Source organism: Chiloscyllium plagiosum, chromosome 3 (assembly GCF_004010195.1).
Source record: "Chiloscyllium plagiosum isolate BGI_BamShark_2017 chromosome 3, ASM401019v2, whole genome shotgun sequence".
Taxonomy (NCBI): Eukaryota; Metazoa; Chordata; class Chondrichthyes; order Orectolobiformes; family Hemiscylliidae; genus Chiloscyllium; species Chiloscyllium plagiosum.
In genome coordinates, this window is record NC_057712.1 from 104,236,368 (window position 1) to 104,263,610 (window position 27,243).

Below are 27,243 nucleotides of genomic sequence, written 5' to 3' on the forward strand. Positions count from 1 at the left end.
CTATCTCTTCTGTTATCTCCCTCAGAACCCTGGAGTGTGGTCCATCTGGTCCAGGTGAGTTATTCACATTCAGACCATTCAGTTTTTCTAGCACTTTTTCCTTGGTGATGGCCACCAAACTCAGCTCTGCCCACTCACTCTTGAATTTTTGGGATATTACTTGTGTCTTCTACCGTGAAGGTTGATGCAAAGTAACTATTCAGTTCCTCAGACATTTTGTTATCTACTACTACTACTACTACTACTACTACTACTACTACTACTACTACCTCTAGTATCATTTTTTCAGTGGTCCAATGTCCACTTTTGCCTCTCTTTTACCCTTTAGATATCTAAAGAAACCCTTACAGTCTTCCTTTATATTACTGGCTAGCGTACTAGTTTACTCTCGTATTTAGTCTTCTCCCTCCTTATTTCCTTTTTTTGTTGCCCTCTATTGATCTTTGTAAGCTTTCCAATCCTCTGATTTCCCACTGGCCTTCACCGCATAACATGCTATCTGTGACTTCCCTGATCAGCCATGGTTGCCTCATCTTCCCTGTATCATGCTTCTGTTTACTCGAGATGAATCTCTGCTATGTATTCTGACTTAATCCCAGAATCTCCTGCCATTGCTGTTCCACTGTCATTCCTGCTAGGGTCCTCTCCCAGTCAATTCTACCCAGCTCCTCACTCATTCCTCTGTAATACCGTTATCTCTGACTCTATCTTCTCCTTCTCAAATTCCAGAGTAAATTCTATCATGTTATGCTCACTGCCTCCAGAGGGTTTCTTCACCTTAAGCTCTCTAATTAAATCTGCCTGATTACACAACACTAAATTCAGTATTGCCTGTTCCCTAGTGGGCTTCACCACAAACTGCTCCAAAAAGCCATTTTGTAGATATGCCACAAATTCCTTTTCTTGCAACCCACTACCAACTTGATTTTCCGAGACCCCTTCATATTGAAATTCCCCATGATCACTGTAACTTTGCATTCCCTATACATCTTTTCTATCTCCTGGTGTATCTTGTGCCCCAGCTCCTGACTACCATTTGGAGGCCTGTACATAACTCCAACTATAGTTTTTTTCACCTTTGCGGTTCCTCAATTCTACCCACACAGATTCTACACCATCTGACCCCACTTCATTTCTAACTACTAATTTAATTTTATTTCTTATAATACAACAATCCCACCCCCTCTGCCCACCTGCCTATCTTTCCAATAGGATGCATAACCTTGAATATTCAGCTCTTAATCCTAACCCGTTGCAGCCATGTCATATCTGCCAATTTCGATCTGCGCCACAAGCTCATTTACCTTATTCCTTATACTGCTTGCACTCAGATATAAGACTTTCAATCCTATATTAACCGTCCTTCTTCTCACTGTCATTTGTATATATTAGTGCAAGAGGCTTATGTACTCAGGTCTCTTTTTCAACTAGTTATACTAATTGTCAGCAAAGACAGCAAGAGTTGACGAGCAGTTTATGCATCATGCACTACCACTCATTGTGCTAATATATTTCACAATACATCAACTTGAAACACACTCTACTCTTGCAGCCACAGTATTTATAGAACTCATCCAGTTAAGTTTGGGGTCATGCCAGTCAACTTGTTTGACACGATATTTGCAATGTTAAAAACTTGCTCTCCTCCATCAGTACAAAGCAGGGAGGTGTGGCATCTGCAAACGTAACAACTTGTTGTCACAACGAAGGCCTCTTTTTTTCTAAAAGCTGTTCCTTTTCTCAAGGATACTGTGTCCTTGAAATTTTTCAGAGGGGTCATAAACTAGCTCCCAGTTCCAATTAGACTGGCTTGGTACAGAGATTAAACGGTATTGAGAGGCCCTTTTGTTTATATGTAAACAGATGAGACTTCAGGTCAAAGTGGTCATGTTTTAAAAGTGACCTGTATAATGAAAGGGGAGTGGTCAGATCTCTAGCTGAGCAATTCAGTCCAGAACTAGTTGGGAGTTCAAAGTGAGTTGTGTAGAAACACAAACTGTCTCCTCTCCTGCCCTTCTAACTTCAACCTGTAAGCATTTGTTCCATTTTTATTGGTTTTTAAGGAGGCTTGTTTATTGGTACTGTTGTATATTCAGAACAGCATAATTAAGTCTAGTTTGGATAGACAATTCTGTCGGTGTTCTTTATTCTGTTCTGTGTGTTACATTGTGTAATCTTGTGAATAAATTTTTGTCTGTTTAAAACCTGGTAGTCAACCTCGCGAGCTTACTCTGGGTAATTTTCACTGTACACTTACAGAAACAAATTGCAAAGTAATGGTCTGGGCTGCCTGCTTAAGAATGTTTTGAGTAGCTTGGCCTGGTCCAAAACATTGTCAAACATTGCTTTTTAGCATTTTGAGGTAAGTGATTCATTAACTTACTATTCAAACCATCTACAAGGCATATCAGGGGGGGTGATAGAAGTGGTGGAATAAGTTTCACTTACCTGGATGGATGCAGTTTCACCAAGCATGTCACCATTCAGATCAAAGTAACCCACTTAACTGGTAATTCATCACTCCACCTTCATATCTGTAATATCCTTTAAGGATAGGAGAAAGTGAGGGCTGCAGATGCTGGAGATCAGAGCTGAAAATGTGTTGCTGGAAAAGCGCAGCAGGTCAGGCAGCATCCAAGGAACAGGAGAATAAGCCCTCCTTCCGCTATCCTTTAAGGATACTCAATCCCAGATAAGTATTACTCCTACCTTAACTTTAAGATCTCTTACTCAATTGACTCTTTTCAGTTTTGATAGCTTAGAAATTTCATCACAGTTCTGACACCAAGAGATTTCTTTCTAGTCCTGATAATGGTGCAAGACAACACTCACAGCCACCTTTTCAGAGAGTGATGGGCAACAAGTGTTGCTCTTGGCAACATCTCTGATCCCTGTTCATATCCTTAACTCTTTTTCTCACTTGCACTAAACCTCTTGAAGCACAATAATATCCAACTTGATTCCATGTTAGAGTTCTGAATTTCTATTATGTTTTATTACAAACAAAAATGCGTATTTATATAGTGCATTTAATGCACAAAAAATGTTCCAAGGTAATTCACAGGAGACTTACCAAACGAGCCTGATACCAAACCATGTTCTCAAAAATTTCATCAAAATAAAGAAACCCCAAAGCTTAAGAACTTAACACCACTCATTGCATCTTGGCAATCAGAAAATGACATGTTGACACTTCCTCTATTTTCTGCTGGCTAGCCAAATTTTTATCCATGCCAAGACATTACACCTTGAGCTTTTATTTTCTGCAATAACCTTTGTAGCCCTTTACTTCCTTCAGGAACTCCAATTGTTTAAGCATAACTTCCATTTCACAAAACCATGCTCTTGCCTGATCATCTTGAAGCTTATCCACATGCCCTGCTACATCATCTTTAATAAGAGCTTCTATCACCTTCCTTGTGGCAGACATTCAGCTAATTAGCCCATGCTTTCCAGTTCCCTCTGTTTTTGAATAAAGGAATTGCATTCGCATTCTAACATTTTAAAGGTCCATTTTAAGGACTAAGACAGAGCACCAAGAAGTCCCAGTTTCAAAAAAAAAATTATTCTGAGTCCCTGAATAGGTTTTTCCTAAAAACTGAAAGAGTGGACTTTAATAGGGAAAGCTTGTAGAAACAAAGAAAATATTTGCACATCAAAATTTGAGTAGCTCTATGAACCAAAACAGGTTAACTAACAACGTTCATAAGGTCATAAAATATCTGGAGAATGGATTGGTCATCCATGTTCACCTCATCCAATTTCGCTTTCCCATGGCATCTATAGAAAAACATTCTGGTCAAATGTACAAGAGATGGATAATCCAATAGTGCCAGGTTTATACTTCTGACAAAATTGAGAATTACCCAAATAAGAAGAGCTTGCAGTAAAGACTAAGTCTTTTACACAAGGAGATAAATTTGTTACATGCATTTAGAGGTAGAAGATCCTTTATCTGAAATGCTCAGGACCAGCTGTTTTTTGGAATTCAGAATTTTTCGTTTTTCAGAATAAGTGACAATTTAATGATGAAATTTTTTAAAATCTTAGCGGAGGAGCAGACTTCTAAGTAGGAATGTGCTTGGCCACACCCCCCCCCCCCCACATTCACATCTGAGTGACACGCCTCGTGTGGGTGTCGACTTGAATTAACTGTTTGCTTGCCAAGCAACCTTGTTAATGAGAAAAAAACTTCACAAAAAACCTTCGGATTTCGGAGCTTTTCGGTTTTTGGATGTTCGGATAAAGGATCTTCTACCTGTACATCTTTCACACTGGGACAAATACTTGAAAACATTTTTTTTGTGAACTGGATAGTCTATACAATTGCACTTGAGTAAAAGGTAATGTTGCCATAGTCCTACTAAACTATACAGCCATTCTCTCATTACAGAGAAGCGATTAGTGGTGGGTTAACCAAAGGGTCACCACACCTCAGGTGCGGTGAGAAACTGAGAAGTAGAGTTATTCATGATAGCCCCAGTTAGTGCAGTAACTAAACCCACACTGTTGGCATCATTTTGTATCACAACCAACAATCCAGCCAAGTGAGTTAACCAACCTCAACTTGAGTACAGACTTGCCAATTCACAGATTCACAAGTAGTAAAATGTTAAAACAAAAACTCTCCTCACTGATTCAAATGGGCTGCCAGGACCCCCATGACAAACTAAACTGGAGATAAATTAAGCTACCACCCAAACTCAAAATATTAATTTACAATCTCACTTAAAACCAACTCACAGATCACAAATGGAATATCAAAACCAAAATGTTTAGGGAACAAAAGTTCTCAATTTTTCTGTTGTCAGAAAGTTGAGATGAAATCAACAGATCAAAATTGAGTCTCTACTGAAATAAAAAACAAATGCAATCCAAAGAGTAATCATTTCAGTGATGAGAAATATTAAATAAATTTCAAAGTGCAGAGCAGTCTGACCATCACACTTAGCAGAAATATAAAAAGAAAATGTTGGAAATACGCTGAACGACATAACTGCAGTATTTTATTTAAAAATTTCTCAACAAAATGAGAAACTCAGCCAACAGCAAATTTTGCAGCCTTTGAAGCTCATCAAATTTTATCAATCAGTACCAGCATTAATGATGTACAGTGACAGCAGTTTGTGTAACATTGAGTATACGAACTTGCACGAATACACAAATGTCAGTCCAGCTTATATATCTGTGTGATGCTGACAGCATCACATCAGAAGCATTCAATCCTCCAAAGTACATTATCAAGCCATTCATAGAGTCAGAGATGTACAGCATGGAAACAGACCCTTCGGTCTAACCCGTCCATGTCGACCAGATATCCCAACCCAATCTAGTCCCACCTGCCAGCATCCGGCCCATATCTCTCTAAACCCTTCCTATTCATATACCCATCCAAATGCCTCTGAAATGTTGCATTTGTACCAGCCTCCACCACTTCCTCTGGCAGCTCATTCAATACACGTACCACGTTCTGTGTGAAAACGTTGCCCCATAGGTCTCTTTTATATCTTTCCCCTCTCACCCTAAACTTATGCCCTCTAGTTCTGGATTCCCCGACCCCAAAGAAAAGACTTTGTCTATTTATCCTATCCATGCCCCTCATAATTTTGTAAACCTCTGTAAAGGTCACCCCTCAGCTTCCAATGTTCCAGGGAAAATAGCCCCAGCCTGTTCAGCCTCTCCCTATAGCTCAAATCCTCCAACCCTGGCAACATCCTTGTAATTCTTTTCTGAACCCTTTCAAGTTTCATAACATCTTTCCGATAGGAAGACCAGAATTGCATGCAATATTCCAACAGTGGCCAAATCAATATCTTGTACAGCCGCAACATGACCTCACAACTCCTGTACTCAATACTCTGACCAATAAAAGAACGCATACCAAACGCCTTCTTCACTATCCTATCTACCTGCAACTCCACTTTCAAGGAGCTATGAACCTGCACTCCAAGGTCTCTTTGTTCAGCAACACTCCCTAGAACCTTACCGTTAAGTGTATAAGTCCTGCTAAGATTTGCTTTCCCAAAATGCAGCACCTCATATTTATCTGAATTAAACTCCATCTGCCACTTCTCAGCCCATTGGCCCATCTGGTCAAGATCCTGTTGTAATCGGAGGTAAGCCTCTTTGCTGTCCACTACACCTCCAATTTTGGTGTCATCTGCAAACTTACTAACTGTACCTCTTATGCTCACATCCAAATCATTTATGTAAATGACAAAAGGTAGAGGGCCCAGCACCGATCCTTGTGGCACTCCACTGGTCACAGGCCTCCAGTCTGAAAAACAACCCTCCACCATCACCCTCTGTTTTCTACCTTTGAGCTAGTTCTGTATTCCAAATGGCTCGTTCTCCCTGTATTCCGTGAGATCTAACCTTGCTAATCAGTCTCCCCTGGGGAACCTTGTCGAACGCCTTACTGAAGTCCATATAGATCACATCTACCACTCTGCCCTCATCAATCCTCTGTTACTTCTTCAAAAAACCCAATCAAGTTTGAGAGACATAATTTCCCACGCACAAAGCCATGTTGACCATCCCTAATCAGTCCTTGCCTTTCCAAGTACATGTACATCCTGTCCCTCAGGATTCCCTCCAACAACTTGCCCACCATCGAGGTCAGGCTCACTGGTCTATAGTTCCCTGGCTTGTCCTTACCACCCTTCTTAAACAGTGGCACCACGTTAGCCAACCTCCAGTCTTCAGGCACCTCACCCATGACTATCGATGATACAAATATCTCAGCAAGAGGCCCAGCAATCACTTTTCTAGCTTCCCACAGAGCTCCCGGGTACAGCTGATCAGGTCCTGGGGATTTATCCACCTTACCCATTTCAAGATCTCCAGCACTTCCTCCTCTGTATTCTGGTCATTGTGCAAGATGTCACCATCTATTTCCCTACAGTCTATATCTTCCATATCCTTTTCCACAGTAAATACTTATGCAAAATACTCATTTAGTATCTCCCCCATTTTCTGCAGCTCCACACAAAGGCCACCATGCTGATCTTTGAGGAGCCGTATTCTCTCCCTAGTTCCCCTTTTGTCCTTAAATGTATTTGTAAAAACCCTTTGGATTCTCCTTAATTCTATTTGCCAAAGCAATGTCCCCTTTTTGCCCTCCTGATTTCCCTCTTAAGGGTACTCCGACTTCCTTTATACCCTTCTAAAGATTCATTCGATCTATCCTGTCTATACCTGACTTATGCTTCCTCCTTTTTCTTAACCAAACCTTGAATTTCTTCAGTCATCCAGCATTCCCCATACCTACCAGCCTTTCCTTTCACCCTGAAAGGAGTATACCTTTTCTGGATAAATGTTATCTCATTCCTGAAGGCTTCCCATTTTCCAGCCTTTACCTGCGAACATTTGCCTCCAATCAGCTTTTAAAAGTTCTTGCCTAATACCATCAAAATTGGCCTTTCTCCAATTTAGAACTTCAACATTTAGATCTGGTCTATTCTTTTCCATGACAATTTTAAATCTAATAGAATTATGGTCGCTGGCCCCAAAGTGTTCCCCCACTGACACCTGCCCTGCCTTATTTCCCAAGAGTAGGTCAAGTTTTGCACCTTCTCTAGTAGGTACATCCACATACTGAACCAGAAAATTGTCTTGTACGCACTTTTCAAATTCCGTCCAACTTAAAACTTATTCAACTCAAAACTTAAGTGAATATTGTCTCTTTATAAACTAAAATATTCCATATATTTTTCTTGTGGTTCACTTTCATTATATGTACCAGTAATCACAAAACCCCAGGCAACTTCACAGATTTAAATGGCTCTGCTGTAAGCTCCTGATAGAACAATCTGGGAAATCAAAGATTTCATTTTTCAGTGGGTTACAAAATGAGGAATAGAGCTGGTTCACCAACAACCCTGTTCATCCTGTCTCAGGGATCCCGAAGACAGCAATTCACAAATACATGTTTAGGGATAGAATAGAAGCAGCTTTACTGACAGTAGGTGCCGTTAAGATTGGTCTTGTGTCACTAAGATGGCTTCTCTAACTGTGTTACATTATTCCCAAACAACAGGTCAACTGTGATCTCTTTTAATGTATGCATACAAACAAATAATCAGGAGGGGCTTTTGCAGCAGCAGCAGCAGCGTCCCTGCCTCTGAGCCAGGCCAGACTTCAACCTCTTCCACACAGTTCTGTCATAACACATCTGAACAGGTGTTTAACAATATGCACACAAGCCAAAAAGACTGGAATGAAGTTGGTATCAACCACAGAACAAACTAAACTTTTCTCACTACTACAATGACAAAAACAACTCAGAACAGAATCACCATCTTCAAAAAACACAGCAAACTGTTAATTGAAGGAAAATGTATTGCTGTAGTCTCAAAAAAAAATGAAAAATGCTAACTGAAATTTAAAGTTATATCAATTGTGTTGTAACTAACTCCAAAATCAATTCCATAATTGTATTTAACGTATGCACATTACAACTGATGAACAATAATCTTCTGATCAACTTATCTGGAGTATTAATTTATTTACCTCATCCAAGTTTTTAATATCAATCAGTTTCTCTTGAATACCAATTGGCATAGATTGTGTTGCAGGAATGACTACTTGTTCATAGACTTTGTTGTTCTCTCGCTCAACTTCTTCTGAAAGATATATCTGTACAACAGTAAAGCACATATGTTAGCTCATGAATAGATTAAGATGTTAAGAACAGTTGAGCATAGTTAAGAATTAAGCATTCAGCTAACAACTGCAAGACAGTCAACAGATCTTTATTTTCATTGGCTATTTATTGATTCAAAATCAACTTTTAAGACCACGTTTATAGTGACTATTTTTATGCGCATGGAGGATCACACAAAAAAGATCTAATGTCAAGTACAATTGCTTTATTAACATTTCTCGTTCATACTCCAAGATGCAGAAATCAAACTCATTTCCCACCACAGCCATCCTTAGCATAAACCATGAATTTAATATTTATGTGCTCCTAAATATGATCTTCATGGATATTTTTCCACCTACTCATTTTTAATTTGCTTAAAACCAGTTACACATTTCTCTTTCTAATGAAAAATCAATCTAAAATATTAACTTTATTCCTCTGTCTACTGATGTTATCTGAACATTTTGTTTTTTTCTCAAAATCCAACGAATACAACTTGAATGGACAAAGTCAACAAAAATCATACCTTTGCACCAGCAACAAAAGCTGGGGATTGCTTTGCTTCACTTTTTGAATCATAAACATGTGGATATTTGATTAGTTCATAGTCATGCTGTCTTGTCAGAATTGGTGCTATCCGTGCATTCTGAAGAGCAAGCTCTCTATCAAATACAAAACAGAAAATGCAATTTCAAAATCGTACCTGCATATATGTCTTGAAACTTAACTACACCTAATTTTCCCTCTCCATTTTACTCTAATTGGAATATCCATCCTAAAACTGACATTTTAATGAATCTTCACATAGCAAAAAAACAATCCATTCAGGCTCAAACTCTACTGCAGAGGTGAAGTATAAAACAATTCCACTCTGTAGCAGAGAACTGTAGTACTGAGGAAGTGATCAGATACATTCTACAAGATCATAAGAAATAGAAGAGAGCGACAATACAACCTGCCTACTGTGCTCTCTATTGATAATGACCATGGCAAATCTTGGGCTTCAACTCCACTTTCCCACACATTCCACACAGCCCTCAATTTTGTAAAAAGTGCTGCAATTCTTCAGAATTTAAGTGCAGAAATTTCTCAATATGGCCTGAATGATTAACCTATACTCCTGACAGTGTGTGTATGTTTCTATATCACAGAGAGGGAAAACAATGTTTCACTATCTGCCCTATCAAGCCCCTTCAAAATCTCGAATGTTTTAACTAGATCACTACTCATGCTTCCAAACTCCAAAAAAATCCCATTTACCCAGTCTCTCATCTTATGCCAACCTTCCATCCCAAAAAAAAACTAGTGAACTTTTCCTGTGCTACCTCCAAAGCAATTCCAGGTAGTTTCAGAGTTGCAAAAAGGTTCCGTTTTGGAATCCATTCACAAGTCAATTGGTATGCAAATCAGAACATAATGTAGGACAATGTAAAGCAGCTGTTTGTAAGCACAGGAAATGTTTGTATATTGAATCTTTAAAATGACACTCCTGTTTGGAATCACATTTGTAAGTACAGGCATTTGTAAGTCAAGCCATTTATAGAATCAATAACCCCCTGTACACCCTTACTTAGAGTGTCCAAAATTGCATAGTATTCCAGGTGTGATTTGAGCAAAGCACCATACAGTTTTGGAAGACTCCCTTTTCTTTTTATTCCTATCCTTACTTGGACTATACTCATCGTAATTTTGCAGGGGGCGGGGGGAAGGTGGTGGATCTTATAGATAGATATACAATTATGAAGAAAATAGATAACTTAGAATAAGGGAGATTGCTTCCCGTGGCAGGTGAAACTAGAACTCGGGGGCAGATTTAGGACTGCGTTGAGAAGGAACGTCTTCACTCAAAGGTTGCGAATCTGTGGAATTCCCTGTTCAGTGAAGCAGTTGAGACTACCTCATTGAATGCTTTTAAGACAAAGATAGATAGATAGAGTTTTGAACAGCAAAAGTATTAAGAGGTATGATGAGCAGGTGGCTAAGTGGAGGTGAGTCCATGAAAAGAGCAGCCATGGTTTTAATGAATGTGGAGCAGGCTCAAGAGGCCATGGCCTACTCCTACTCCTTTTTATGTTCTGACCGTTTTGCCAAAATGCCATTTACACACCTAACTGCTTGTGGGACCTTATACAAGCATTCCCATGTCTCTTTGAATATTAGGATTTACAAGTTTCATGCTTTTTAAAACACTGCTTTGATATTCTTTCAAAAATAAAAAGTCTCACATGACCCACTATTCGCAAACTTTTTGCCCATTCACTTAACCTGTCCATATCTCTTTAAAAATGCATGGTCCTCCTCTTACTTGCATTCCCACTTAGCTTTGTATGATCTGCAAAGTTAAATACATTTCCCTCTATCCTTTCATGCAAGTCATTAATACAGATTGTAAATAGCTGAGATTCCAACAACTCTACAGGTCATAGCCTGCCAACTTGAAAATGCTCCACTCATCTCTATTGTATACTTCCCATTGATTAATTTATCTCCCAGGAATGCGAGTGTATCATCGATAACTTCCTAAATCCTTAGAATGTGTACCAGCCTTTGGTTTGGAAAATGCCCTTTGAAAATCTAAGTACATCAACTGATTCCGCATTCCAAGTTAATTCTACAAAATTTGATCAATTTGTCAGACAGGATTCCACTTTTGTAAAGCAACATTGAATTTCGGCAACCATTCTATGCCTAAGTCTGTCTTTAAGACTATTTTAATAAGGGAAGTCATTATTAAGCTAACTAGCCTTAGTCCCCTGTTTCTCTCTCCCTTCTTTCTTGAATAGCAATGCTGGATCTACTAATCTGCTGGGGCAATTCCAAAACATACCATTGCTGGATCAGAACTTTCCATACTTAGATAAGCCCATGTAAGTCTAATAATAAAGTAATGTTGATAGTCAAAATAGCCAAATAAACTGTTGCCATATATGTGAAAATCACAAATACAGTTGAAGGCTTAAAGCAAAACTTCAGCAATATCTTTGAAGAATTCCTAAAATCAGTCACCCTTTAATTTGTCTGTCTTCAATGATTTGCGATGATTGACCATAATGTCCATGCCTCTAATGTCAGACCATCATGGCAATGATACTCTTGTAAAGAATGTTATCTTTTTATTCTTCTGCACTTCTGTTTGTGGACTGAAGTGTGAAAAAAACATTTTTTTAGAAAACAAGTTGCAAGATTACTGCACTTTTTAAACGCAAGTTATCTGATACTTGCTGTAAGTGCTTGTTCAAGAGCTCGACAAAGTCCAGATAAAGATGAGCTGGAATAATGGGCTATGTAAACCCTATAGACAGGAACTAGTGAACTGCATTCCCAGTCTTTCCTTCCACATAACACCTTTTTCTTGAGTCTTGTTTGTGTCTGGGTGTCTGTGTATATGTGCAGTTTAGGAACAGATTAGAGGTTTAACTAGTAGAGTTGCATACAGATGGTTCAAATTGTTTACCTGAGCTACAGCATCTCATTGGGTCCCATGATGAAGCATGATTATTAATACAGCAATTTTTTAATTAACAGTGCCTATGAAATCAGGAATGTACCAGGTGATTTGCACCATATATCGCTTAAATAATAATGTAACTTTGCCTTGAATAAAACTTAATAGCATGCAGCCTTCTCACTTGTACACTCAACTGACTACAAGGATATCACAGAGGTTGTGATAATGCACTAAACGTCTGGCATTTGAGATTTATAACGTTTACCAATTTAACTTGCAGAATTCCTAAGATCAGTCATCCTTTAATTTGTCTGTCTTCAATGATTTGCGATGATTGACCATAATGTCTGTGCCTCTAATGTCAGACCATCATGGCAATGATATTCTTGTAAAGAATGTTTTTTTATTTTTCTGGTTTTTGAGATATGTAAGTTTTACCAATTTAACGAGTGCCAATTCATAAGGAGCCAGCTAAAACAAAGTTTTATGTATTATAAAGTTACAAACCAATTCTTGAGATTTTTCTTTCCAAGTGTATTTTGATTAAAAAGTGCTTTTACTAACCTTTGCTACTGTGGTAATTTCTGCCAAAAAAAACTCAACTCATCTGCAATCATGGAAATACTGTTTGCCAGTTCTTACACTTTTGTTTAAATCTCAATTATAGGGAAAGGAGACACAGAAACAACGTGATGAGACAATATAATGGAAAGAGATGCATTATAAAGTGGAAATTAAAATCTAGAAAAACCTCACAGCAAATGACCAAGGTCAGGAAGGAATACCACAGTTAAAGAGATAATATTCACCCATTAGGGCTTTGCTAATAAGCTGCCTCCTCCTTAAGATAATTCATTTAGTTCCAATCAGTCGCTGCACAGTATTAGTAAGTGTGGGCATGCAAAGTAATGCACAATCTTACAGTTTTAACGGAGTTAACTTCTATGATGAAATTTACTCAATGTGAGACAAACTTTACAATAAAATGACAGTGGGTAGAGGGATCTTCATACTTGAAAAATAAATCTAGCATTTTTTCCTGTGGTGCATACCAGAACTGCAATTTATCAGCATGGGGCAGAGACCAGTGCTGGAATCTGGGAACTACAATGGGGTCTTCTAGCAATTTAAATGGGCATGAGAAACAATATAGAAGGAAATTGTGAAACAATTGGCCAAGTCCTGGGATTAGGGATTACTGGGGTAAGGGACCATGAAACACGGGACAATTTGGGATGCCATCTACAGCACTGAAACTATCGATAAATCGTCTGGCATCTCAGTTTGAACTGATCTGACAAAAAAGTGAGAGTGTGTGTATGTGTGTGTGTCAGATCTAGCAGCGCTTGGGAGGTAGGTGCAGCAGAAGTGGACCTAACCACCAAGTAAAACATCCTCATCCTCTAGTAATGCATTCCTGCCCACCAAATTCTCCAACCATTTCCAGATCCTTTTGCAATCTCAGGCATTACTGATTGCAAAAATGCAATTTGTGTTTAAAAATTCCCTTTGTCAGCTAAAATTTTGGACAATTCAAAATAAAATTCCTTTTTACTTACAAGTTTTACAATTAACAAATTACTTAAGCAAGTTGCAAATATAATTTTGATTAGTCTTACCTTTGTAAACGTAACTCTTTTGGATCAAAGTTTTGCAGACCATCTCCTGAAATTTCGCCCTCATCTTTTCTCTCTCGCTTGGCTTGACGTTTTTCTTCTCTACGATACTGTTTTAACAGTTGCTTTTCTTGTTCAGAACGAACAGTGACTTGACAGCCATAAATGGGTTGTGCATTTCCTCCCAAACACTTTTTTGAAGCATCTGTTGAGTTAAATCAGTTGTATTTGGCTCTCCGTAAAACTTGCACTTACACACCACTAATGATCAAGACAGTCACAAGATCATTATCAAACAGAAATTGACCCCGAGCCACATATGGAGATGATAGGCCAAAGATTTGGTCGAAATGGTAGGGCCTTAACGAGATCATAAAAGGAGCAGAGCGCTTAGGGAGAGAATTAACAGGTCAGCAATTTTTCTCCATCTATATATTGGAAGAATTACTGAATGCAAATGTGACATAATAAAACAATTCATTTTATTGAAATCATTTTTTCAGACACAGACTTAATGACAAATAGAAATTATTTTGGTTACAAAAGACATATTTGTATCAAGCTGTGCTGAGGCTATATACATCCAATCAAGCCAATTTATGATTGCAAAAGTCAGTCAGTTCTAGGTTTAAGAATTGATCTTTTTCCTGCCTAATTTTCTGGTCTGCACAATTCCTAGAATCCCGACAAGGTTCAGCCCAACAAGTCCACACTAACCCTCCGAAGAGTATCCCACCCATACCCATTCCCCATTACCCTACATTTACCCCTGACTAAAGCACCTAACCTACACATCCCTAGAAACTATGGGCAATTTAGCATGGCCAATTCAACTAACTGCACGCATTTTGGATTGTGGGAGAAAACCTGACCATCTGGAGGAAACCTACACAGACACGGGGAGAACATACAAATTCCACACACAGGCCAGAGGCTGGAATTGAACCCAGGTGCCTGGCAATGTGAGGCAGCAGTGCTAACCACTGAGCTACTGTGCCGCCCTCATGCTCTACATAATCAAGTATAGCCTCAGGAACGTGACAAGAGAGGAATACAACTTAGCCTAAATAAGGGAAGGATATCAAGCCCAGCCACATGCAACCATGTTCCTGTCCCAGGAATGACTCCAAATCATTGGAGAGCTTTCCCCTGACTCCCAGTGACTCTAGCTTTGCAAAGGCTTCTGGATGCAAAACTTGATCAAATGGTGCTCTAATGCCAAAGGCTGTTACAGGCCAGTCATTCCAACCCCAGAACATCACTCATGAGTTCTTCCGGAAAGTGATCTAAGCCCAACTGTCTTCAGTTGTCGAGAGTGTGGTGCTGGAAAAGCACAGTAGGTCAGGCAGCATCCAAGGTGCAGGAAAATCAATGTTTTGGGCATTAGCCCTTTGTCAGGAAGGGCTTCAGTTGTCTTCAGTTGGTTCAATAATCTTTTCTCAAAGAAATGGCCACAAGTGTGATTTTTCACTCATGAATACACAGTATGCCATACTGTTTGCTACTCCTTGTATAATGGAGTATTCTGTGCCTACATGTACCAGACCTGGACAACACTGAGGTTTGAGCTGATAAGTGGCGAGTAACATTCAAGGCAGACAATTGCCAGACAGATAATTTCAATGACCAAAAAGCAAAAACCTAAAAATCTTCCGTTGACATTCAACAGCAATACCATCAAATGAATTCCTGAACAACGATTGAAAACTTAAGTAGGCCACCCCTATAAATCTTTTGGCTACAAGAATTAGAGGATAGAAGTTTCTGCAGTAATTCATATCCTAACTCTCCAAAGCTTATCCAGCAGGTACACAGCAGAAGTCAAGAGTGTGAAGGAATACTCTCCATTTGCATAGAAAAGGACAGCTCCAACAATACTCATCACCCAGCTCAAAGCAGCTCACTTTATCATCATCCAATCACCTTAAACATTCACTTCCTCCATTAACAGTACGCAGGGACAGCTGTAGCTATCATTGAAGCCTACTTCAACAGCATATTCCAAATCTCTACTACTCAGAAAGGCAAGGGTAGCAGACATATGGAACATCAATACTTGCTAGTTCCCCTCCAAACCACATACTATCCTGATGTGAAACTATATCACTGTTCCTTCACCGTCACGAAGTGAAAATTCTGGAATTCCCTCCAAAACACCTGTGAGCATTCCTAACATGGTCTGCAATGGTTCAAGAAGCCAACTCACCCCCACTTTCTCAAGGACAACTTTGAGTAGGCAACAAATATTGGTCTTGCCAACAGTACTCACTTAACATGAGGATTTAAAAAATAAGCTTTTCCATAAGTGAATACAGCGCTAATCTTTTTAAAAACATTTAATTATGGGACATCACACTTGCAACATTCAGCTCAAGGTGCATAGATCTCTAGGTTCAACAGTGTATGGAAACTAAGTGCCTGAGGACTTACACTTATCTTCTCAGAACATTATAGCCAATACCCAAGGTTGATAAGACTATTCAGAAGAAAAAGTTAGAATTCAAGGTTGTAACTCAAGGTATAGAATATTAAGCCATGAGATAATGTAAAACTTTTAATTAAATCTCAAAAACAGTACTACATGCATTACTGGACTGCATTTTACAGGAAGGATACTGATGTTTTAGAGGGCATGCAATGAATATTCTGTTTGGTATGTGGAAGTACAAATAAAGATTTGAAAAATTTTTGTATAGCAATGTAGATTGTGAACAGAAAAATTTAATATCATGACAGTCTCAAAATTAAAACAGATATTCTAAAACAAGCTAGCAAAAGATTAACTAGTTCTGTATCATCTTATGCACATATTGGCACTACCTTACAAACAAGAATTTTCAAGGATGGCAGAATCATGAAACTTTTATTATTTGTTAATCTGAAAAGTTTTCCTTCTTGGATAGCATGTAACCTAATTCGGACTTTGAAAATTGTTCTCTCACTTTGAATCTAGTCTGTCTCTTTTCAAAACAATTACCACCACTCCTCAAAAATACATCCAAAAGCACTGTCCTTGGGAAAGTTCAGCTTTCCTTTCCTCTCCAAACTCATTGGTACCTCCTAAATGCACCATTCCTGCAAGTATGGATCACTTTAAAGCACTAAGTTATAACTGCTGTTATACCCAAACTAAAGTTATAAATTGGATGTAATTGCATGACTGCATCTCTTGAATATTATCCCTCTGCAACCTTTCTCCCGCCTTGGAAATAATCAACCACATCACCTTCTTCCAACCATGTTTGATTCTATTTTTCGCTTTTAAATCAGAGTATCTCCAGCAATGGATTTCTTTCCCCAAAAAGATATTTCTAGGGCTATTTAAAGATCTGCCCCAATCCTTTCCCCTTTCTTGTCTACATGTTGCCCCTTGCCATCATCATATGCAGTCATAACTCATCTGGACATCTGCAGTGACCTATCTTTATTCAACCATCTCTCCTAACCCCTTTATGCTTTCTCTTATCTTAGACTGACATTAAGTCTAGGATAGCTCAACATTTTTTATAACTAATAACTACAAAACCAAATCCATGGTCTTTTGTCCTTGTCAGAAAACTCAACATCTTCTAATCCATATTTTGATTTTGCTTCTAACAAACATACTGGGATTTTTAAAAAAACTATAAACATACTAAATAAATGCAAGTTATCGTGCTGTGCTGTTCTCACTAATACCACCTCCTAGACAAGAGCTTTCAACAGTCCTGAAATGATTTCAAACAGAGGATCAGCATATTTTTTCTCCAAAAAGCAATGTCCTTACCCTGAAGATATCGGAGCTTCAGATCTGTGCTGTGGGTCAGAGCGTTTTCTACAATCGCACTCCTGTGTTGCAGAACCTTCTCTATTAGCTCAAATCCTTCAGGTCCAAGAAGTTCAAACAGCTAAAACAAGAGAGTATTTTGCAAATAACAAGTTCATTGCTTTTCTGCCAGAGAATTAACAATATGTGCTAAAATGTAGAATTGATCGCTCATAAAATAAGTACTTGAATTATGCAGCCGCCTGACCACAGGAATGGTTTAGTTGCTTTCTGATCAGGACATTTAAGATATTTATTGACTGTATCATGGATTGACAAATAATCATTAACTCCATAGCATTTAAATTTAATTTATGGGTGCCCACAGCTATTCAGAAAAAGAAGACAGAAAACAAAATTGTTTTCCACTCAGAATGGGATAATTACCCAAGTATATTAAAAACCAGCAATACCTGAAGCAGTATTTTTCAAGAGCTACAGTATCACATTCGACCTTAAATGACTGTGATAAGCTTTAACACTGAAACATGAAATTCAAAATGAACTTATAACACTGTGATTTCTAAGTCTATATTTTAGAATATTTACACCAACACAACCGTACATATACATGCACTCACACACTCTCATGGCTTTCTCTTCTCACAGTATCTCTGAGGTTAGGCTGTTGTAACTGGGTTTGCTCCTTTTTTTTGAATGGAAAAACATTAAGTAATGCGACCGAAATGTTTGGAAAGAAGTTCACAAACAAAACCTGAATGACTGCAACTACACAGTTTACGCTCTAGCTACACTTAGGCTGGCTTACCTCATTTTGAAGTTCATCATCACTTTTTGTAGATGCCAGCATCTCAAACAACGTTCCGCACAAGTCATCTGTCATTGGTCTATCTGAGGAGTCTTGTAAGGTTCTAATAATATAGTTATCAACCTCTTGCCTTAAAAATGAACCATCCACTTTGTTTGAAGATTTTAGGTCTGAACTATCAGTTGATCCATTTTTAAAATCTCCTTGATGATTGTTTAAATACTTAATATAATCTAGACTAAAATCTTTTTGGTTGTCTGTCTGCCAGTTCAAGGGCAACTCTTCTGAAGGTTCCAAAACAAATGAGTCAAACGAAAACTTAATAGTTTTACCAAAGTGTACATGAGAATTTTGTCCTGTAGGTTCATTTGCACAAAGTAATTTCTGTAATTCTTCCTCACTAAAATTTGAAGCTATTCTATATACTGCATTACAGGCAGTAGTAGCAGCTGAAGAAGGAAATGGCCCAAACATTTGTTTAACAGCTTTTGTTTCTTCATGTCCAACGTGGTCCTTATCATGAAATGTTTTGAAGAGAAAAACTGCTGCACTTTCAACAGTCTCCTGTTCATGTTCGATGCCAACTGTGAAGAAAATTTAAATTTTTACTTAAACAATTGAAATTTCAGCTGAGAGTTATACTACTATACAATTTTACTACAAATCAACAAAAATTGTGATGAACTTCAACCAAAGACTGCATTAATTGATAATTTGTCCTAACATGTGGTAAATCTTTAAATCATGCATGATGCCTAAAAAAAATGCTTTCATAAAATGGCATGTTACAATATGGATTTTCTAGAGATACCTATAAAAGGCAGAAGAGTTTGAAGATCTACCAACTTTATTTTCAATTCTTTTAATGTGCACACCAGTTCATAAAAAATGCAACTTAGATAATTCAAATTTCCAGCCATGTCACTACAACATGCATACAATTTTTAAAATAAATTTAATATGTATTGAAACCTACATTAAAAAGGTCCTTGGGGTCGGTATTTTCTAATAAACCTGTACAATTATGTTATCACATATTTCTGGAGCAGGTGGGACCCAAACCTGGGTCAGAGATAAGGGCACAACAACTGCACCACAACAGTCCTAGTCCCTCAGTGGTTTCCCAGAACCAACCATGCACAGCTGCTTCATCAGGGTCCTTCCCTTCACCATAAGGTCTGAAGTTCACTGATGATTACACAATATTCAGTATGATTCATGACTCCTCAGATACTGCAGTCATCCATGTCTAAATGCAGCAAGACATGAACAACAACCAGGCTTGGGCTGAAAACTGCCAATTAATATTTACTGTACAGAAATACCAGGCAATCAGCATTTCCTAATAAGAGAGAATCTAAGCATTGTTCCTTAACATTCAATGGCATTACTCTCACTGCATCCCCCATACCAACATCCTGGGAGTTACCAGTGAACAGCAACTAAATTAGACTGGCTATATAGGTAATGAGGGGATAGCACAAGGTGGCTGAAAGTTAAATGGGAGTGTGTTGGGTGGGGGAGGTAGCTGGGAATGCAGTAGGCAAATGAAGGTTGGGTGGAGATGATAGGTCAGAGGAAAGGGTGGAGCAGATAGGTGGGAAGGAAGATTAACAGGTAGTACTGCCCCCTTGAGCTGTCCTGAGTTGGAAAATTGGAATTGGGGCGTGGGGAGGGAAAATGAGGAAACTGATGAAATCCACATTGATCCCGCGTAGTTGGAGGTTTCCAAGATGGAAGTGAAGAGTTCTTCCTCTAGGCATCAGCTGGCTAGAGTTTGGCGGTAGAGGAGGCACAGGACTTGCCTATCCTTGGCGGAGTGGGAGGAGGAGTTAAAGTGTTCGGCCACAGGGCAGAGGGATTGTTTAGTGCGTGTTCCAGAGATGTTCCCTGAAATGTTCCACAAGCCAACGTTGGGGAGACAAGACTCTGTGAAGGACATGCAAGTCCTGGGCCTCCTCCACCACCAAATGCTAGCTACCTGACAGCTAGAGGAAGAATGCCTCATCTTCCACCTTGGGAATATCCAACCATACGAGATCACTGTTGATTTCACCAGTTTCTTCATTTCCCCTCCCCCCACGTTACCCAGATCCAATCTTCCAACTCTGCATCGCCCTCTTCAACTGTCTACCTGTCAATCTTCTCACCTATCACCTGTCAACTCCACCCTATCACCTTCATCCCCACTTTCATCTACCTATCACATTCCCAGCTACCTTCCCTCTCGCCCAACCCTATCCCATTTATCACTCAGCCCCCTTGGGCTACCCCTTCGTTCCTGAAGAGCTTATGCTTGAAACTTAGATTCTCCTGCTCCTCGGATGCTGCATGACCGGCTGTGCTTTTCCAACACCACACTCTTTGACTCTGATCGCCAGCATCTGCAGTCCTCACTTTTTCCTGGCTATATAAGTACCTGGTTACAAGAACAGGTCAGAGGCTAGGATTCCTGCAGTGAATAACTCACCTTCTGATTTCCCAAAGTCTATTCACCATCTACAAAGGCACAGCAGAAATTCACCATTTCTGAGACACAGCTTTTCAACCCCACAACCACTTCCATCCAAATTGACAAGGGCAGCAGATACATGGGAACAGCACCACATGCCAGCTCCCTTTCAAGCTACTCACCATCCTGGCTTGGAACTATACCCCCATTCAATGTCACGGGGTCAAAATCCTGTACTTCTCTAATTGTATAACAGGTCTACCTGCAACACAACAATGACTGCAGCAGTTCAAGAAGGCAGCGCACGTACAACCAGAGAAGGTCAATAAATGCTGACCCAGCCAAAGACACCCAAGAACCAGGTGGGAATTAAAAAAAAATTCACAGTGAAAGGATCTGCACAAGAAAATGAGGCAACATTAAACCAAAATCAGTAACTTTAATCACATAAAATTCAAATACTGACATAGTCAACAACATAGCTGAAAATGCCCGAAACGTCGATTCTCCTGTTCCTTGGATGCTGCCTGACCTGCTGTGCTTTTCCAGCAACACATTTTCAGCTCTGATCTCCAGCATCTGCAGTCCTCACTTTCTCCTCATAGTCAACAGCATAATTTACTGAACCCAAACTGAGAGTCAGTAAGTAGGTTACTAAGCAAGTGCTATTTGATAACACTGTTGATGCCCACTGCCACAGCTTTACTGATGATTGGGAGTAGACTGACTGGTGGCCTCTGTCTGGGTTTGATTTGTTCTGCTTTTCATACTTGTTGGGAATATTCCACATTTTCGGGTAAATGCTACTATTTTACCTACACTAGAACAGTTTGGCTAGGGGCGTGGCAAGTTCTGCAGCATAAGGTTTTAATACTATTGCTGAAATATTGTCAGAACTCATAATCTTTGCAGTATCCAGTATTTCAAATCACTTCTCAATATCATATCGAGTGAATCAAACTGGCCGAAGGTCAGCAAAGGTGGAGACCTTGGAGGTTGACATGAATCATCCACTTGGGTAGTTCTGGCTCAAGACTGTTGCAAATGTTTCAGGCTAATCTTGCATTCTCAGGCGCTGGGTTCCCCTATTAATTAGGATAGGGATATTAATGGAGCATCTTCCTCCAGTGAGTTGTTTAATTGTCCACCATCATTGACAACTAATTTTTGCAGTACTTAAGAGCTTAAATCTGATCCATTGGATGGAGAAGCCTTTGAATACAAGCAGTCAATGTCACATCTTTATTCCTGGAAAAAATAAACTCAAACCAAAAATTACTATGTCATTCAACAAGTTCTAACGTGACCAGTAGCAGTCAAAGTCCAACAGAAAAAACAGTGTCAACAGTAGGTCACTATTAATGAATGTTTTGGCCATTATACTTTCTATTTCAGAAATGATTTCTGTTGCAGGGCAACTTAATTTCATATTTATAAAGCCAGGAGTGAACACTTTTCTGTACTTCCTTGAGCAAATCGTGAACAGTGAAACTAGTACTTCTCCTACACTGACTCAACACAAGATTTATGTTCTCAACTGAATCCATGCATTTAAAATACATGAGCTTAAATGTTTACTTTACATTTCTGTTAAATATTGGTAAATGACGCTAACTCCAAAGAAGCAAAGAAATGAACACTATCCAAATTCTTTAACTCTCCAAAAACCATGGCAGTAATTCCAAAATGTTCAATTGTTGCAACTTTACAAGGAAGGGTTAAGCAACATAAGAAGAAACAAACAATTGTCTCAGATCCGATAATTATATAATGGTCAAAGAGAGGCAAAAAGAACACTCTTTGTTAGCAGGCCACTCTGTTTCAAATGTGATGCCTTCACCCTGCAGAGGAGCTGAGGACTATTTTCCTGTCATTTCTATAAACATTATGAACAAAAGAAAGAATATCAGGTTTAAACCACTTTTCAAAAGCTTAAGCTCCAACCTGTACTTGCTTTTGCACTAAACTAGTTTGCATTATAAAATAGCTGCAGCAAATCAAAGCTCTCAAAATTGTCAATAACACAAATTGTGCTGTAGCTTACTGTCCAATATCAAAATAAATTTTCAAAACATACAGTTCAGCATAGAGGACAGTGAATACACTTTCTACAACAAAACATTTTCATTAACTTTCATAAAAACCATAAATGTTTGCATTTCACTATAACATAAAATCTACTCTTCCACATTTCCAGTTCAAATATAATAACTACTTTCGAATTATAAGTTGGCCAGAGCAGCCTCAAACAAAAGCATTTTTGTCATAAATTTAATGGAAGTTGATATTAATTAAAAGTAACACAATATTACTTTCCCTGTTCAAAACTGTTATCTGAAAACGTTTAAGTAAGTAAATTTCTCTCACCCAAAATACTACCTTGTGAACAAAGATAATGGAGAAGGGGTCAACACTACTAGTAGCCAGAAGGGTGCTACATAATGTGAGAACTACATGAACAGCATTAAATCATAACTAAAATGACAGCATATCAGCATACTAAATTTAATAAAGAAAGAATTGAAAATTAAAGTAGACAACTATAGCAAAAGCTAACTAAATCGCAGCTGAACAATTTATTGCCACAAACAAAGCAAACAGAATTTGTGATCATGTTTGGGCAAGCCTCGATGAAAGTGTTCATAAAGATATGCAAAAATGCTCCAAAAAATACATTACATTCAATAACAATGCTGCCCAAAAGTGGCAAAAAAATGCTCTTTTGCAAATTCTATGACATTTGTGAGCCCCAAATCAAAATTGGAAAGTTAGCTTGAGAGTCACTGGGCCAGATGTTTGCAGCATTATTGACTCAGAGGCCCTTTAAAAATGGCACATGTGATCCATTCTCTGATTCGCAACCTTTCTGACTTTTAGAAGTGCCTTTTAAGGGTGTGAGGTGGTGGTTTGGCTTAAAACATGAGTACGCACCCCAACTGAAAGTCCAGAAAATTTCCCCCAACCCTTGAGCATATACTCAAGGATCTCACTTCAGTGTACTGCTGATCAATGGTGCACTTTGGATGAAATGTTAAATGAAGGTGCTATTTGCTTTCTTTGCTGAAAATAAAAAGATCCCATTGTACTATTTGAAGAGGAGCTTATGGCTTCTTTGAGACAAATATTCATGCCTCAATTAACAACACTAAAACAGATTACCTGATACTTCACATGATTAAGCATGAACTATTCCTTAAATTAAATTCTATACACAGCCTTGTCAACTCATATTCTGTGTCTGCTGTTCTAGATCATAATTTCTGTCAAAAGAGTATTATGGCATTCCCTTTATACAAAAAAACCCTTTGGTCTGCATTTGTACAGATCTATTATTGTACTCATCTATCACTGAACTGATTTTATTTGTATTTGCAATTCCTGTTTTACAATGCAATACTTCCAGTTTGCAGTTCACTATAATATAGACATTTATTCCCCAAAAGTATGTACTCCTTAAAATTATATTTACTATTTTTAACATAAAATTCACCTCCCCACGATTCTCAACGTTGGAGCTCCTTAATCTTTGCAAATTAGAACAAAGTAAAAAAGCTACTCCAAATTGTGAAAAGGGAGAAACGGACAGTGGGTTTTGTGTGCAGGCCACAGTGGGACAACACCTGGAGAACAGAGTGCAGTTTTGGGTCTCTTTATCCAAGGGGATGGCAGGACTGACAAATGAAAATAAACTGGATCAGTTAGGACCATGTTCACTGGAGTTTAGGAGATTGAGAAAGATCTCACAGAAACAAATTTCTAACAGGAAAAATATTCCTAATGACGAAGTAGTACAGATCTGCGGCACAGTCTAAGGATATGCAGTCTGCGATTGAAGACTGAGATGAGGAGAAAATGTCTTCACCCAGACAGTGGTAAGCCTGTGGAATTCTCTGCTACAGAAAGCGATTGAGGCCAAAGGTTTGAGTATTTTCCCGAAGAAGTTAGTAATAGTTCTTGGGGCTCAATGAATTAAAGGATATGGGGACAAAGCAGGAACAGGGTACTGAGTTGGATCATCAGCCATAGTCACACTGAAATGGAGAACCAGACTCAAAAGGACAAATAAAAATTAGGAGCTGGAGTAGGCTGTGTTGCTATGGAATCCTTGCTCCTGTCCTCAAATCCTCTCACGACAAAGGCCAACATGCCATTTGTCATCTTCATCACCTGCTGCATCTGCATGTTTAATTTTAGTGACTGGTGTACAAGGACACTCAAGTTCCATTGCACCACCTTCTTTCCAATCTAATCGCCATTCAGAAAATAGTCTGCCTTCCTGTTTTTGCTACCAAAGTGGATAAGATCACATTTATCCACATTGAATTTCATCTGCTATGCATTTGCCCACTCACTCAACTTATCCAAATCACATTAAAGCATCTCTGCAGCCTCCTTAGAGGTCACACACCCACCCAGCTTTGTGTCATCTGCAAACTTGGAGATATTACATTTAGTTCCTTCAGCTAAATTATTTATATATTGTGAATAAATGAAGTGCAAGCACCAATTCCTGCAGTACCCAACTACGAAAACTACTGCCACTCAGAAAAGGGCTCAATTATTCCCATTCTGCCTTCTATCTAGCTGCCAACCAGTTCTCTATTCATGTCAGCACACTACCTCCACTCCCATACACTTTAAATTTTCATGTTAATCTCTTTGAAAACCTTCTGAAAGTCCAAGTAAACCACATCCACTGGCTCCCCTTTAACAACTCTACTGCGTACATCCTCAAAACATTTCAGCAGATTTGTCAAGAAGATTTCCCAATTGGTAAATCCATGCTAGGTCTATCCAATCCTTTCACTGTTTTTCAAGTGCTCTGCTATTATACTTTATAAAACACTCTAGCATTTCCCTTGTACCAATGTCAGGCACAGCAGTTTAAAATCCAATTTTCTCTCTGTCTCTTTTTTTAAAATCATGGAATTACATCAGCTATCCTTCAATCCATGGAATCTTTCCAGAGTCTATAGAAACTTGAAAGATGACCACCAATACATCCATTACTTATAGCATCACTTCTTTAAATACTCTGGAATAGACATTATCAGCTCTCGGGATTTGTTGGCTGTTAATCTAATTTTCCTTAGTACCATTTCTCTCCTTGTATAGATTTCCTTTAGTTCCACCCTCTCACTAGACCTGGTGTTCCCCATTATTTGGGGGCATCATTCATGTTCTCCTTTGTAAATACAGAACCAAACATGTACTTAATTGACCTCTCATCTCTTTGATCCCCATTATAACTTCTCCAGTTTCTGACTGTAAGGGCTCTACATTTCTCTTTATTAATCTTTTTCTCATCATATACTTATAGAAACCTTTACAATAAGTTTGCACGTTCCCCGCAAGCTTACTCTCAGATTCTCACCCCAGTCGTAATCAATCCCTTCGTTCTCCTTTGCTGAAATCTAAATGTTCCCAATCCTTAGGTCTGCGGCTTTTTAAGATTAATTTGCATGCCCCTTCCTTGGGTCCAATACTACCCTTAATTTCCCTTTATGGTTAGGCCAACTTTCCAGTTTTAGATTTTTTTCCCCAGACATGAATGAACAATTGTAGCAATTCCTCCATGCTCTCTTTAAATGCTTTCTATCGCCACTGACATCCCTTTAAGTAACATTCACCACTTTATCATAGCCAGATCACACCTCAGAATATTGCAATTTACTTTGATTCAGCAAGGTGAAGGCAGAATTGCCATCGTCCTACCACAGCACAAGGCTGCTCTCTCATTCAAGACAGCTAGCAGTGGTTTAATCTGAGAGTCACCATGCCTCATGAGAGGTGAGAGCTTGAGAAGGAAATTCTTTTGTGGTAACCACTGCCAGTGCAAGAATTGAACCCAAGTTGTTTGCATCACTCTGCATCACCAGCCAGCCAATGAGCTAACTGATCCCCTGTAAGTAGATTCTGGATCCAATTCTCAAGATCAACTATATCACAATAGTTCTATCATATTTTGGTCACTTTTCTCCAAGTAACCTTGCATAGCTCGATTGATAATTAGATTAAATTACTTACAGTGTGGAAACAGGCCTTCGGCCCAACAGATCCACACCGACCCTCCGAAGAGCAACCCACCCATACCCATTCCCCTACATTTACCCCTTCACCTAACACTATGGGCAATTTAGCATGGCCAATTCACCTAACCTGTACATTTTTGGACTGTGGGAGGAAACCAGAGCACCCGGAGGAAACCCACGCAGACACCAAGAGAATGTGCAAACTCCACACAGACAGTTGCCTTAGGCGGGAATGGAACCTGGGTCTCTGGCGCTGTGAAGCAGCAGTGCTAACCACTGTGCCACCGTGCCGCCCTTTTATTATTCCTTTTTCATTACAAAATCCAGTCTAGGATGACCTGTTCTCTACCAAAATCAGAAATTAGTGGAGAAACTCAGCAGGACAGCAGCATCTGTGGAGAGAAAGCAGAGTTAATGTTTTGAGTCCAGTGACCGGGTCAGTTCCAAAGAAGGGTCACTGAACCGAAACATTAA

General features: G+C 38.9%; 1 protein-coding gene across 3 annotated transcripts in view; it reads right to left on the reverse strand.

Moving 5' to 3' along the window:
* ascc3 (activating signal cointegrator 1 complex subunit 3) overlaps positions 1-27,243 on the reverse strand; it is a 541,129-nt gene that overhangs the window by 471,601 nt on the left and 42,285 nt on the right. For all 3 annotated transcript variants that reach the window (XM_043687007.1, XM_043687008.1, XM_043687009.1), the window contains 5 exons: positions 18,286-18,869; positions 17,478-17,598; positions 13,715-13,916; positions 9,174-9,309; positions 8,512-8,637 (listed from right to left, as the gene is read on the reverse strand). In XM_043687007.1, the coding sequence (XP_043542942.1) occupies positions 8,512-8,637; positions 9,174-9,309; positions 13,715-13,916; positions 17,478-17,598; positions 18,286-18,869 (1,169 nt within the window). The remainder of the gene's footprint in view (positions 1-8,511; positions 8,638-9,173; positions 9,310-13,714; positions 13,917-17,477; positions 17,599-18,285; positions 18,870-27,243) is intronic.